The sequence below is a fragment of the Schistocerca gregaria genome, chromosome 1, assembly GCF_023897955.1.
Source record: "Schistocerca gregaria isolate iqSchGreg1 chromosome 1, iqSchGreg1.2, whole genome shotgun sequence".
NCBI lineage: Eukaryota > Metazoa > Arthropoda > Insecta > Orthoptera > Acrididae > Schistocerca > Schistocerca gregaria.
In genome coordinates, this window is record NC_064920.1 from 894,316,592 (window position 1) to 894,330,748 (window position 14,157).

Here is a 14,157-nt window from a genome sequence, read left to right on the forward strand (position 1 = left end):
CTACAACATAAACAGTTAATTGTATGAAAACAGAGAATAATTTGGTGAAAACTCACCATTAATTTTTATTGTTCTTATAGGGTATCACACCTATACTTCCGATTTTCCGTGAAGCAATTCTCAATGGTTTGCCAGAAGTGAAGGAGCAAGCAGCACAAGGTCTCGGGGAAGTTATTCGCCTGACCAGTGCTGAAGCTTTGCAACCATCTGTTGTTCACATTACAGGTCCATTAATTAGAATACTTGGAGATCGTTTCAACTGGAATGTCAAAGCAGCTGTGTTAGAAACATTAGCATTGTTGCTTGCGAAGGTGAGTGAAGCTGCCTATGTAAAGATTTATTTGCAAAGCAGTGTACTCGAAGTGATTTTCTAACAGACCTACTTAATTTCATGTTAAACTGTAGGTTGGAGTGATGTTGAAGCAGTTCCTGCCACAGCTGCAAACAACTTTCCTGAAGGCTCTGAATGATTCTAATCGCCAAGTTAGGATAAAAGCCGCGAATGCCTTAAGTCACCTAATTGTTATCCATACTAGAGCAGATCCATTGTTTACAGAACTTCATGCTGGTGTCCGGTCATCAGATGATCCTGCAATAAGGTATGAATTTAGGCTTATTTCCTTAAAGGTTTAGTTTTGTTGAATAATATCTGTAAAATCTAAGACAGGACCAGATGATCCATGTATTAAAACATTTTTGACAGGTTTTAATTCATCACATTCCTTGAAAGTGTTGCTCTATTTATTTTCACATAACTCTGCATCCTCTGTTTAATAAAGAGAAACAGGTGAATTTGTTTTCAATTTGTTCATAAGCTTTTACTTCCAGATTTGAAATTTTAAGATATAACTGCCCACACTGATTCTTAGTAGTTAATTCACATTTATTGTTGTAATTAGACAATGGAAAATCCAGGATGGTATGTAACAATATTGTGAAATGGAAAGTTGCTACTCACCATTTAGTGTTGTTACAATTGTTTTGTCCACCTTGCCACTTCCACAAATATTGACCACGTCTCTTTAAAAATGTAAAAATGAGTACATAAATGATAGTATTCCTTGTATAATACCAGGCATGTTTCCATACTGCTCTCCATAATTAACACTGTGATAAGCAGAGAGCCACTACAAAATATGAAATACGCTAAATGTCTAGTGCACATTGCGAAGTGCTTGCAATAGACGGGTTGGGGGGGGGGGGGGGGGGAGTCTACTGTTAGATTTTTCATACTGTGTACTGTATTTCTCCTACTACATAATCGTCTCCTTCCTTCTTTACCTTGTTATATGCACATCACTCCAGTTTCAACTTTCACTGAATTACAGACTTGTACCAACATTAAAATAACTTTACTTAATGATATAAAATGATATTAAAATCCATGGAGAAGAAATAAAGTTTGAGGTTCGCCGATGACATTGTAATTCTGTCAGAGACAACAAAGGACTTGGAAGAGCAGTTGAACGGAATGGACAGTGTCTTGAAAGGAGGGTATAAGATAAGCATCAACAAAAGCAAAACGAGGATAATAGAATGTAGTCGAATTAAGTTGGGTGATGCTGAGGGAATTAGATTAGGAAATGAGACACTTAAAGTAGTAAAGGAGTTTTGCTATTTGGGGAGCAAAATAACTGATGATGGTCGAAGTAGAGAGGATATGAAATGTAGACTGTCAATGGCATGGAAAGCGTTTCTGAAGAAGAGAGATTTGTGAACATTGAGTATAGATTTAAGTATCAGGAAGCCACTTCTGAAAGTATTTGTATGGAGTGTAGCCATGTATGGAAGTGAAACATGGACGATAACTAGTTTGGACAAGAAGAGAATAGAAGCTTTCGAAATGTGGTGCTACAGAAGAATGCTGAAGATTAGATGGGTAGATCACATAACTAATAAGGAAGTACTGAATAGGATTGGGGAGAAGAGGAGTTTGTGGCACAACTTGACTAGAATAAGGGATTGGTTGGTAGGATACGTTCTGAGGCATCAAGGGATCACCAATTTAGTATTGGAGGGCAGTGTGGAGGGTAAAAATTGTAGAGGGAGACCAAGAGATGAATACACTAAGCAGATTCAGAAGGATGTAGGTTGCAGTAGGTACTGGAAGATGAAGAGGCTTGCACAGGATAGAGTAGGATGGAGAGCTGCATCAAACTATGCTCAGGACTGAAGACCGCAACAACAACAATGATATACTATCATAATGTAACTTTTTAAATATGATTATGCTGTTAGTATATTACCCATACTACACACTGTTGGGAGAGGATCTTCACAGAGCTGAGAGAAATATTTTCTCCCACCTAATTTTTTGTGAATTACTCACACTCTAGAGTCAAACTAAGTAGTGTTTCTTCTCATTTCCTAAAATTAAAAAGTTTCCACCTCTTCATTCCTAGGCATTCTTGTAGGTGGGTAGCTATTTAAATTGCTTTTGTTTGTCTGAAGTTCTTCAGATTCTTTGTGACCTTCAGGTTCTTCCTGATCCAGGTGCTGATACTCATTCCAGAAAGCACTGCTGAGATCACAGGGCATTAGTTTAACAAAAATTATCGTTAAAAGGTCCCAAATTAAAAGTGAATCTCAGAAGGTTCAACATTAAATGCTTCTACCATTAACTCATAATTTTTGTCTTACAGAAAATCAGTCCAGACCTTTGTGCTTTGTTTTCCAGTCAACAGTAATACCAAACAGAGATAAGAAAGATTACTTTTAAGCATGTTTAGTTTGTTTCAGATTTCAAAACAATATTTGTTAAATGTAGTTGTTTAGATAACCATTGAGAAACTCAATAGTTGTAATACAGTGTGCATTTGGCTCTCAAAAACAACAGCCCACACTCTCTTCTATTTTACCGTCAGTGGCCCAATAGTTAACAGAAATAGCAAAGATAAAAGAAGACCTACAAATAATATATGGAAGCAAAATTTGTTGTGCACTCTGACAAACTACACTAAAGTTGTTAGTTTAGTGCCTGCAGTAACAACTAACAGTAACAGCCAAATGTCAGAAACCTAATATTGTTTTGCCAACAGTAAGTAGATCAAAAACAGAACTGAAAATTGGAATGAAATTGCTCTGAATTTTGAGACGTTGGATTGTATTAAAGACAAAGTGTGCCTATTCACATTTACTGCATTTGTTGGGTAGCTTATAATATAGTTGTATGGCTCAGCAGCTATGTAGGCAAGTTTTCTACAGCAGATTCAAACATGCAGGGTTGAAACCTCTAGTCAGCCCAGGAATATTTTTGAGTGATTATAACTTCCTTCACCTATGATGATGATTCATGAATGTGAAAAACTCAAAGTTGCACCACAGTTGAGAGTAGGTCTGTTGATAAAGTATTGATATTATTATTATTATTATTATTATTTGCAGATTTCAGTAACTGTCTGAATTTTTTTTTTAATTATTGCAGAACATAATTTTACTTTCACTATGTGAAGAAGTCTTACTACATTTTGAGCTTTCCCATCATGTCCCAGTCTCTTTCTTTAACTGTGTGAAGCAAATATATGTGGCATACCAGTTGAGTTAAAAAACAATTTTTAAGCATGACAAGATTGGGCATTGTGGTGGGTGGAGACATGTTGAGGGGAAATGCTTACATAATTGACACTTTGCTCTACCAACAGAAACTGAAGTGTTTATATTCACCAGGCAATTTTCACAACACAACTGCTAGGTCACTGGCATTTGCAGAAATCTGAGGGGGGTAGGGAGGACCGGGAAGTCAACAAGAAGTGTACCGGACAAATTGGATATGTGACAAAAATGAATGACGGACCCATCGGACACCTTTTATTGTGCCCCCTTAGATGCAGTTATCATTGTTAGCAAAGTGGTTATTGCCGAACATTAATGTGCATAATTTTCCTTCCAGTTCTTGCTCTAAGGGGGGATAAGCAGGCTGCTAGTTTGCTGATGTACACTTACTTAACTATACAGCTCTACAACTGGCAGCACATACTGTGCAGGTGGTATTTTTATAGGCTGGCACGCTGATATTTTTTCCAACTATATACCGTTACTTTCTTTCGGTATATTGAGGGTCAATGATAATATCAATATATTGGATTCCCGATATTTTAAAAATATCAACAATCCTAATAGGGAGTCCATAACTGTAGGTAGTCCCCACACCAAAAGTGGCTGGGCAAGTCGGTTCAAGGGGCATACCATGTCTAGCGAAGCACTGTAGCGAACTAACTATCCTTTCGGCTGTCTGCAACCCTAACTTTCGTTTTGACATAGTCTTAGTTACCACGGGAGACATTTTTATTGTGGAAATTTTCTCCTCATAATTGTTAAAATATCAAGATTTTTGTAGAGTTTTGTGGTTCATTAATAAGCAAAAATTTATGCTATCTCCTATAGATGATGATGATTTTTATCTTTAGGGCACTCAGCAGTTGAGTCATTAGCTGCCCTATGTTGTTTAGTAGGTGACAAGTCTGATTAAAAGACTTGCAATAAATTTTTTCTGTTACTGAAACTCCCTCACAGTATGAAAAACTTGTTCTTCATGCACACAGTTTTGTGCTTATCATGGTCTCCCGACATCTGAAACTGTCATCTCAAATGCACCTGTCTCTTACAAGTGTTTGTGGAGTCTTTTAAATGCTTTTACACAAGGCACTAACTCCATACCGTTCTGCTGAAAGTTGACATCCTGCTGCAGTATCCTCATTCACTAGACATATGTTATTTCACTCACTGAGTACATTTTTTCAATGTGATAGTAGTTTTTCTGAAAGTAATACAAGTGAACAAAAGACAATTAGTCAAAAAATATTAATCTAGCAAACACAAAATGTAACTAAAGGTGAACAAACTAAAAGCAAAATCACAAAACATCTGTAAAGAAGAATGAAAGTAAAAATACATGTCTGAGACCTGTTACATAATTAGGGGTCACCACAGGGAATTCATTTCATAATGAGGGTTGCCACAGGTTACCCCAAATGAAATTCTCTGCTATTTCTCTGATTTCCAGACACGTTTTACCATTTTTCCCTGACAAATTTTGAGATCTCAAGGGCAAGTCAAGACATAAATTGACAAAAAAATTAAGGACTTCCGTATTTCTAAATGTGTGAGCAAAAGTTTTAAGTATCAATGTCAACACTTTTTGTAATGAACTGTTTTTAGATGAAGAAAGCAAGCCAAATGGTATATATGTTTCATTAAGACCACTGATGTTATTTTATTTCAATAAAAGGAAACATCAGAATGCAGAATTAATGCACAATAATCAACCCATAGACAGGGTGAATACATTTAACTACTTGGGGACGTGGTTGTGCAAAAATTGGTCATCGGACATGGATATAAGATGCAGAATAGAGAAGGCTCGCAGTACATTCATGAAATTTAACAAAGTGCTCACTAGCACTGACTTTGATCTTAACCTCAAGAGTTAGACTTATGAAGAGCTATGTATGGTCAGTGCTTTTGCACGACGTGGAAAGTTTGACATCAAAAGTGAACACCTTGTACAAGTTGGAAGCATTTGAGATGTGGTTATATCGAAAATACTCAAAATCCCATGGACAGCAAGGAAAACAAATGAAGATATCCTGAGAAGAGTAAAGAGAACCTGCGAACTGCTAACTACAATCAAATGTAAGAAAACTGCTTACTTAGCCCGTGTGATATGAAATGGAGGGTATCACCATCTTAAACTGATAATCTAGGGGAACATTGAAGGCAGAAGAGGAATTGGCAGGAGAAAAATGTCATGCCTCCACAACATCACACAGTGGACAGGAATAAGAAACATTGGTGACTTGATCCATGTTGGAAGAGATAGAGAAGACTGGGTAAATGTGAGCGCAAACATCCATTAGTGGATATGCAGCAGAAGAAGAAAAAGAAGAAGAAGAAGAAGAAGAAGAAAACACATTCGATGACAAAAATACGCATTTCCTTGGAGTCGCAAGACAGATTTAGAATACTTTTTCAACAGGTGACCGCCAATAAAATGTTGGTTTTACTATGTTTATTATTTTATGTCTATTATTTTACAGATATTGTGATTTCTCTTTCAAAAAATACACGAGTACATAGCTTACAAACTGCCACAATTTTCTTCTTCTTATGATTCATACTTTTTAATGTATAAACTACTTTCAAAGTGTCAAAAATGACTATAAAATGTCGCATTGTACAATGTACTTCTGACGAGACAGTCACAATTCCTGAAATCCATCACCCGTGTCCTCTGGCCTGGGAAGGAGCATCACAGTCTTGGGTCCACAGATAAACCACAAAAATCTGCAGCATTACGCCACACACTAACAGACCCAGCCTGTGGGCAGATTGGTGAGACTAGAACCCGATGGGCAGCACCTGCACATGAGTGGGAAACCAGGAGCTTGAGATTGGCAGGACCGATCCATTGCGAGATACCCACAGAAATGGCCTGCAGTTTTGGCCTGTCATGGAAGTCAGTTTACGTAGCCAGCCATTCATGTGTTGCAGACACCATGTTGATGAAATGAGACGGTGATTATAAAGCCACACAGCAGAAAACTTGCACGAATACTCTGAGAATCAATAATAATGAGGATAGGCAGAAACTCACCATGAGAATGATTGCTGAACCACAGTCAGGTGCCCAGAAAAACAATCTCACTCTCAAAACTACGTTTTTGGCCATAGCCTTTGTCAAAAAACGAGAGCACTCACACATTCACATAATTACTCAACACATATTTCTTGCACATATGACCACCGTCTCCAGCTGCTTCGTCAACAGTCTCTTAGAATCAAATCCAAGCAAAGTACTACTCACCCCTCCCTGGCTCTTGTCAGCAGCTGCTAGGCTAGCGGCCAGGAGTGGTGGCAGCACTGACTACAAGCTGAGGGAGTACCAGAAAGAGGAGAAGAAGTAAGAATGGGGGAGTATGGAAGCAGCGCAGGTACTCAGCTGCACCGAGCCAGCAATATTACATGAGTTCTCAGTAAACAAACCATCTCATCTACTGAGATAAAAACAAGATTTTTTCAGGTCTTTTTTCCAAATTTCCCTGAAATTTCCATGACACATGTGAAATTCTCTGATTTTCAGAACTTTTGGCAACTCTGATAGTGCTAATGAAGGATTTTCAGGCCCATTTTCATATGGATCTTTTGTAATGTTTCATTGTCAGGAACATATCCCTACATTTCAGGGCACTAATTTATAAACAGCCAGCATATGATTGATGCCTGTATCATATTTACCATTCTTTGCCAGACATGTGACCCATATCATGTTCATAGATTTGGTCTCCTTCTGCAATTATATTTTGAGCTGAACTTGTCTTACTTTTTTCTTTTATTCCTAACTGTTGCTGATATACAAAATTCCCCAATCATCCCAGTGCCTTTAACAGATGTGAGTGCCATCCCCCCCAACCTGCTCCCCCCACCTCACCCACCTCAGATGTGGTCTGCAGAAGTTCTCCTACCCCCTCCCCCACATGCACCTCCCACTGTTGTTTTTAGAACTTTATATCACTGTTGCAATTTACTGAAATATATGCTAGAAAGGCACCTTTGTTTCATTTCTCTTTCTGTTGAGAGACAGTTTAAGTATAGCTGTTTATGATACACATTGTTTCCTTTGCTTGTAGAGAAACAATGCTACAAGCTCTACGAGGTGTCATTACTCCAGCAGGAGATAAAATGACTGAACCTCTTCGGAAAGCTGTTTATGTGACCCTGACTGGCATGTTGGGACACTCTGAGGATGTGACACGAGCTGCTGTTGCTGGGTGTTTAGGAGCTCTTTGCCGCTGGTTGTCACCTGAACAGCTCCATGCTACACTTACAGACCATTTGTTGTGTAAGTATCACATCTTTTCTATGGTTTATGCACATATCTGTGTGATGTTTTTAATAAATATCTCAATTTTTGCACTATTGCAATTGCAATTGTAGTGAATATAGCAATACAGAACTTCTTGCCTTTTCCTTCTTGAACAGCACTGACTTGCCTAATTATTTGTTTTACAAAATAGAAATATATCACCCCTGCTTGTTGAATATATTTTGTGCTGGGTGATTTTCTGAAAAATGTTGGGTATATTAAAATTTCATTTTTCTTAAATCTTTTTTTGTAAATTGTGGCACCGGAGCACCGTGACATTATATCTGTTTATATCCATGTGCTCTGGAGGAGGACTCAAGTGTGTTATTTCACTCATATTTTCTCTGATATAACTCTCCATCCCACACCATACCTCTTGCCTTTTTCTTCGCTAACCTGTGTGTTCAATCCCAGAGATGGTTTTAAAATGTTTGTATTTTGAATCGGTTCTGTTCCCTTCTTGCTCCCTTGTTCACATATTAAATCTCTGTTGTGATTTACTCCTGTCATGCGTGTTTTCCCAGTTGCTACATCTTCTAATTTTCTTTAACACTTTCTTTTTCTCATTTTGTGATTAAGTTTTGGACAAAGAACATATTATTCACAAATCTTAATGTATGCCCATTACCAAGCATTTGAAAAGTTGAGTGTTTCATCATTTCAAATGATTGAGCTGAAGTATCACAAGTGAAACTGTATAAAATAATTTTTATAGTTTAAAATGGCTATGTGTAATAATAATATTAGTGTTTCGATGACATCATTTTTCGCAGTGCAATGATTTGTGCTTCGGGGCTAGCTTCCACGCAGAAATATCTTAAAACCATTTGAGTGGATTGAATTTTATTTATGTAGAAAATAGCTGTATGATATATGTGCACTCACTTTCTTCACTGTTTGCAGATGATGATGTTCCTATGGACTGGACACTTCGTCACGGAAGAAGTGCAGCCCTTTCTGTTGCTCTTAAGGAAGCAGCTCCTGTTGTTTATACTGATGACTATAAGGAAAAGATATGCAGGGTATTGTTGGGATATCTAATGGCAGATAGAGTAAGTTTATGTATTTTCTTTCTGTAGTTATGTTATCACTTTTTTTAAAAATCGGCAACCATCGTTAAAGCCAGCAGAAATCATAGCTGTTTCTGTCTTCTAAGCCCAGTTCAATGTCATGAGCAGCTAGGTTAGAGCTATTGTTGCTGCTGACAGTAGTAGCTCTGTGTATTAAATTTCACACCTGTCCCTTGCAAATTTAATCGTGTATTCTTCTTCCATACTGTATATACACAGGAAGTAAAATTTCATAAAATGAGGGAAGGCAAGCACTCACCTGTAGCAGATTGACACATGGAGCATGCTAGCTTGAAAGCTAGTGTGAATGCTGTTTTGTGTTATGTGATTCTGTGCACCACGCATCAATCTACTATAGGTGAATGCTTGCCTTTCCATAATTTTACATAATGCTTCATCAAGAACTTTGCAGTATTGTAAGTAAAATTTCATTATTTGCTGTCCTTGGTGTTGCAATTTTAAGGGTGAGCAGTGTGCTTAAATATGTAGCTTCCAAGAGTTCCTAGTAGAGAACATTGATACCAGTGTAGTTAAGAAATTATTACCTGCTCACATCAGTCCTAAATATATCTTCATTTTACAGCAGAGCATTCTGTAAAATCAGCCATTTTTTTCCAATAATATGATGTTAATGTTTTATTTCAGATTTCAGATCTAGTGAGTACAGAACTTATAAATAGTATTCTAGCAAAACAAGATAAAATGTTAAGTGCAGGCATATATCAAATACATTTACATCAGTCAAATGATGAGATGTTTACACACCACCTCCAGCTTGTGAAAAGAAATATATATGTACAAAAACAGTACCTTCTTCCATATGTAATTTGTGTATCAACCATCAACCAAGTATTATAAAAGATCAATCATGCACATAATTAGCAAATTTTTAAAATTGTAATGGAATTTATATACTGTTACACGTGTGATAGTCATATTCTCTATCTCTCCCCCCCCCCCCCCCCCCCCCCCACACACACACACACACACACACCTCCCTCCCTCCCTCTTTCTTTGTTAACCAGAACAGAAATATATATTGAAAATCAAAATGTTGAAGTTTGGTCAAAAGTCAGTGTTTGGATTTTTTTTTGTCATTTAATTTTTGTTTCTATTTTGATAATGCTGAATGTATGTGAATATTATCGAATTATCATGTCTAGCAAAGCACTTAGGGCTTCAAATCAACATCCAAGTTGATGGCAGCTGTACTTTCCTTACTTGAATCAAGACACATTTCTCATTTATTCCCCTTAAATAAAACAGGTTCCCATTGCAATGAATGGTGTCCGTGGCTGTGGCTATCTCTTCCAGCATTTGATGTCAACAGGACAACAGCTTCCACAACAACTTCTTGTACCATTTGTAAGGGTAAGTACACTTGTAACTAATTGTTTCTGGAATTGTGTATTAGTGTGTATTTGTAATGCCATTAATAGTTATTTGAAGCATTTCCTATTTTGGTTTAGTAGTAATCTGTACTGAAACTTGGCTGTGTGTGTCTAGGGAAAATAATATAGATAAAAAAATCATGGTTTTCAGAGGAAATGAAGGATGATTTTGAGTAAAATTTAGTTTATTGCACCCATACATTCATTTAAACAGTCTTAAAATTTATCATTTATTGTGGCATCCCAGTTGCACATGTATTTTTCTTGATGTAACTAGTTTCAATCAAAGTGTATCATCTTTAGATTATTGTAGTTACATAAGCAACACATAGTGTCCATGTAGAAATAAAACTAAGAATTTTGACGTTGTTCATATGTTTGCTTCCATATGAACAGGATGGGTTTTTTAAGCAACTACGTAGATCTGAATATGATCAACTTTAATCTAAAGTAGTCATAAAAATAGTGTAACTGAGACAGCAAAATAAATGACATATTTTAAGTACTAAATTTTTACTGAATCTTCCATGGCAAATGTTGGCAATAGTGTTGTATAGTATCCTTTGTACTAGCATTTTGTGTAGATGATGTGCAGAAAAAACTCAGTTACCACTTTGAGAAAGGAGAAGGAAGTGGAAATCTATAGAAAAGTGACACACATTGCAAAGATGTCAGATGTGTATTTTGTGAGCTCTAGGGAGGAAGGGGATGAAGTGACAGTTCAGTGACCACAAGGCAGCTAGAAAGAGGGTAGAGCAAACTGAGCCGTTCACGATCTTGTCCAACCTAGCAGTGTTTCATTTTGAAAGGAAAATATCAGTTGTAGCAAGGACTCTTCATTTATGGGAGAAAATGTGTTTACTCTGGTTCTACTCCCATGAAATAACTGGAAGCAAATTGTCATCATCCAAACATACATTTAAGCATTTCTTTTACGTTTGCAGATGTGTAAATTAACTGCAAGCCACCCCACTAACTGCACAGAAATGATCTATTGGGGAAAAGAGCAACATGAGCTCAGAAACTTCACATTGAAATTAGAAGCTTGTATCAACAGTGCTGGCCACTGTAATAACATGTCGGAAGATCATTGAACTGAAAAGAAACAATCTTGTTCAAAATCTTCATCACATATAGACATAGCACATGCTAACATCATTACCGATAAAGAAGGTAAACAGTTTTTCATCAAGCAGTGGCTGAAAGAATGTCAGGGATCATGTGTGCAGTCAATCATCAGTTACTTGAGAAAGAGCAAAAAGCAGAGGCAGCTGGGAAGAGGCTAGAGCAGAGCAGAAATGAAATTCAGTAATTCAGTAACTCATTTATTTATCAATTTATAACACAAATACATTTAAAAATGCAAAAAAAGAAATCTGCTACTCATTATATACTGATAATTTTACTCAAGTTTCAGTTGTTTAATTTGTTATCATTGAGATCTTTCTGATCATTTTTTCTCAGAGTAACTTGCCAAATTGGTGACGTGAATTTAGAGCACATTTGAATCAGAGTGACCTGAGCTTGGGGAACTTCCAGAAACATAGACTGATAACACTTTTGGAAAAAATTCCATCACCACAAGTAAAAAAGAGCAAAGCATCACATAGGTGTTATACACCTTTGCAAGCATTTACAGCACCACTCTCCTGAATTTGTAGCATTTGCATTCTTTGTTCTTAATTTGTCTTCTGATGGTCATCACATTGAATCTTGAGGCAGAAACATCAGTTGAAAATAGTAAAAGGGTTGAAGTAGGAATTGATAAAGTGCCAGAAGTCATCAATAATGGGGTCAAACAATTTGTTTATAATAAAACAATTTTTTTTAAAACTTCCTGGCAGATTAAAACTGTGTGCCCAACCGAGACTCGAACTCGGGACCTTTGCCTTTCGCGGGAAAGTGCTCTACCATCTGGAGTAACAAGTTCATTAAGACAGATCCTTCACATTGGCATGAAAATTAGGATCCCCTCTGCCCTCCTGGACCCTTTTCAAAATCCTGGTGCTAGGAGAATGTTGAGGTACTTGTTCTTGACTTGATGTCCAGCCTGCGTAATAACGAGCCGCAGAAGTTCTGGCTTGATAATCGTAAGTGGCAATGTCTTTTGGAGTCACCATGATGCCCTCTGCATCACTTAGTTGGATCAATGTGTGTTGGTGTAGAATTGATGAAAGCGATGTTGAGCCAGTTCCTCCATTTCTGGATATGCAAGCTTTAACCAGTCTACAGAATGTGCGTGAGAACCCTATTACCTTTGAGGCAGGTGTCTGAACTCTTTGTCGGGCTTATGAGCTCCCCTGGTGCCCTCAGCTTCCTCACAGAACCATTTGAGCTGGCGAACATCCTGGATTGCTGTGTGCATTCCCAGCAAAACTAGTGGTAACGCCTCCATCCATGTAGATGAAGAATACATCAGTGCAGCCTTTGGTGTATAAGCAGCCTTTCCACCATCCCGTTATTCTCAGGTGATGGTGACAGCTGGTGGTGAATGAATGGTAACAACTGCATAACTGTAGGATATCCACAAAAAGCTGTGATTCGAACTATTGTCCGCAATCTGTGTAAATGAGTGAGGAATGCCAAATCTCGAAAACCATGCACTCACTAAAGCCTTCGCCACTGTGACTCCTGATATGTCTGGTAGGGGAGTAGCTTTTGCCCATCTCATTAACTGATCTATGTCTGTCATCCTAAAACAATGACTATCTTAATATGGCAAAGATCCCACAATGTACAAATGTATGTGGGGAAAATCATACCATGCAGTTACACCACTGCATTACTGGTATAAAAGTATGCTGACTATCTGTGCTGTGTTGGCAATTGAGGCATGAGTGTGCTAAGTTTTGCAGTCCTGTGCTCCAAGTCAAATCAGTTTGCTTGCCAATGATTTTACTGTAGTACGTATGCCTGGATGTGCCAGATTATGAAGTGCTTGGAAGACCATCCATCTACATTCTGCAGAAATGTAAGGTTACTTTACTCCTCTTGATGTGACGCACCAAATGCTTGTATCACCATGTGGGGCACCTTTATTATATACTGAAAAAGCTGCCACAAATGAGACAAATGCTCTTCAGCTGATAGTGAAAATATGAGAATATTTTCCGTGTAACAGCATAGAAATGACAGGCCGTGCAGTACCTTCTGTATAAAATGCTGCCAGATCTGTGCAGCATTTCTCAACATAAAGGGCATAAATCTGTATTGAAAAACTCAAAAGGGTGTTGTTACCATGGTTTTTGGTGTATTACCAGCCGCTGCCGGAATTTACAAATAGGCCTTTGCACAGTTAACAGTGCTAAAAAATGGAGCTTGAGCGATAGCACTGTTAAATTCTGTTACATTTGGCAACTGGTTTTGGTTGGGTATTGTCTGAGCATTGAGCACTCTGTAGTCTCCACATAATCGCTATGCTCCATCTTTATTTCACACCATGTGTAAGGGGAGACACCCAAGGACTGTCTGATAGGTCTACAATACCTGTTGCAGCATCTCTTCAAACCCAGTCTGTACCACATCGAACTTGATAGGTGGAAGTCTCCTTGGGACAAGCTGCAACAGTCTGGCCCAGCATTGTGCAGATATGGTGGTTTGTAGTGTGTCTGCATCTCCCCTTGGTAGTGAATTTGTGGATAAGTGATGGAGGCTCTTGTATTATCCAACCAAAGGGCTCATCCTTATATGCTGTAATACCCATTCCTGATGACTGTAAAGCCTTCAATCTGTCATAAACTATATTGTGTGGTGTGATTACTGGTTTTTACCCTTTTAAGTGGGTGTTTCTTCATCTGCCAACATGGAAGACATGTACACTGGATCGGGACTGTGA

General features: G+C 37.8%; 1 protein-coding gene across 1 annotated transcript in view; it reads left to right on the forward strand.

Annotated features, from left to right (window-relative positions):
* Positions 1 to 14,157, forward strand: part of LOC126273901 (eIF-2-alpha kinase activator GCN1) — a 225,651-nt gene that overhangs the window by 198,408 nt on the left and 13,086 nt on the right. The window contains exons 35-39 of the mRNA XM_049977066.1: positions 81 to 311; positions 406 to 599; positions 7,626 to 7,837; positions 8,765 to 8,913; positions 10,198 to 10,302. Coding sequence (XP_049833023.1) covers positions 81 to 311; positions 406 to 599; positions 7,626 to 7,837; positions 8,765 to 8,913; positions 10,198 to 10,302 — 891 coding nt within the window. The remainder of the gene's footprint in view (positions 1 to 80; positions 312 to 405; positions 600 to 7,625; positions 7,838 to 8,764; positions 8,914 to 10,197; positions 10,303 to 14,157) is intronic.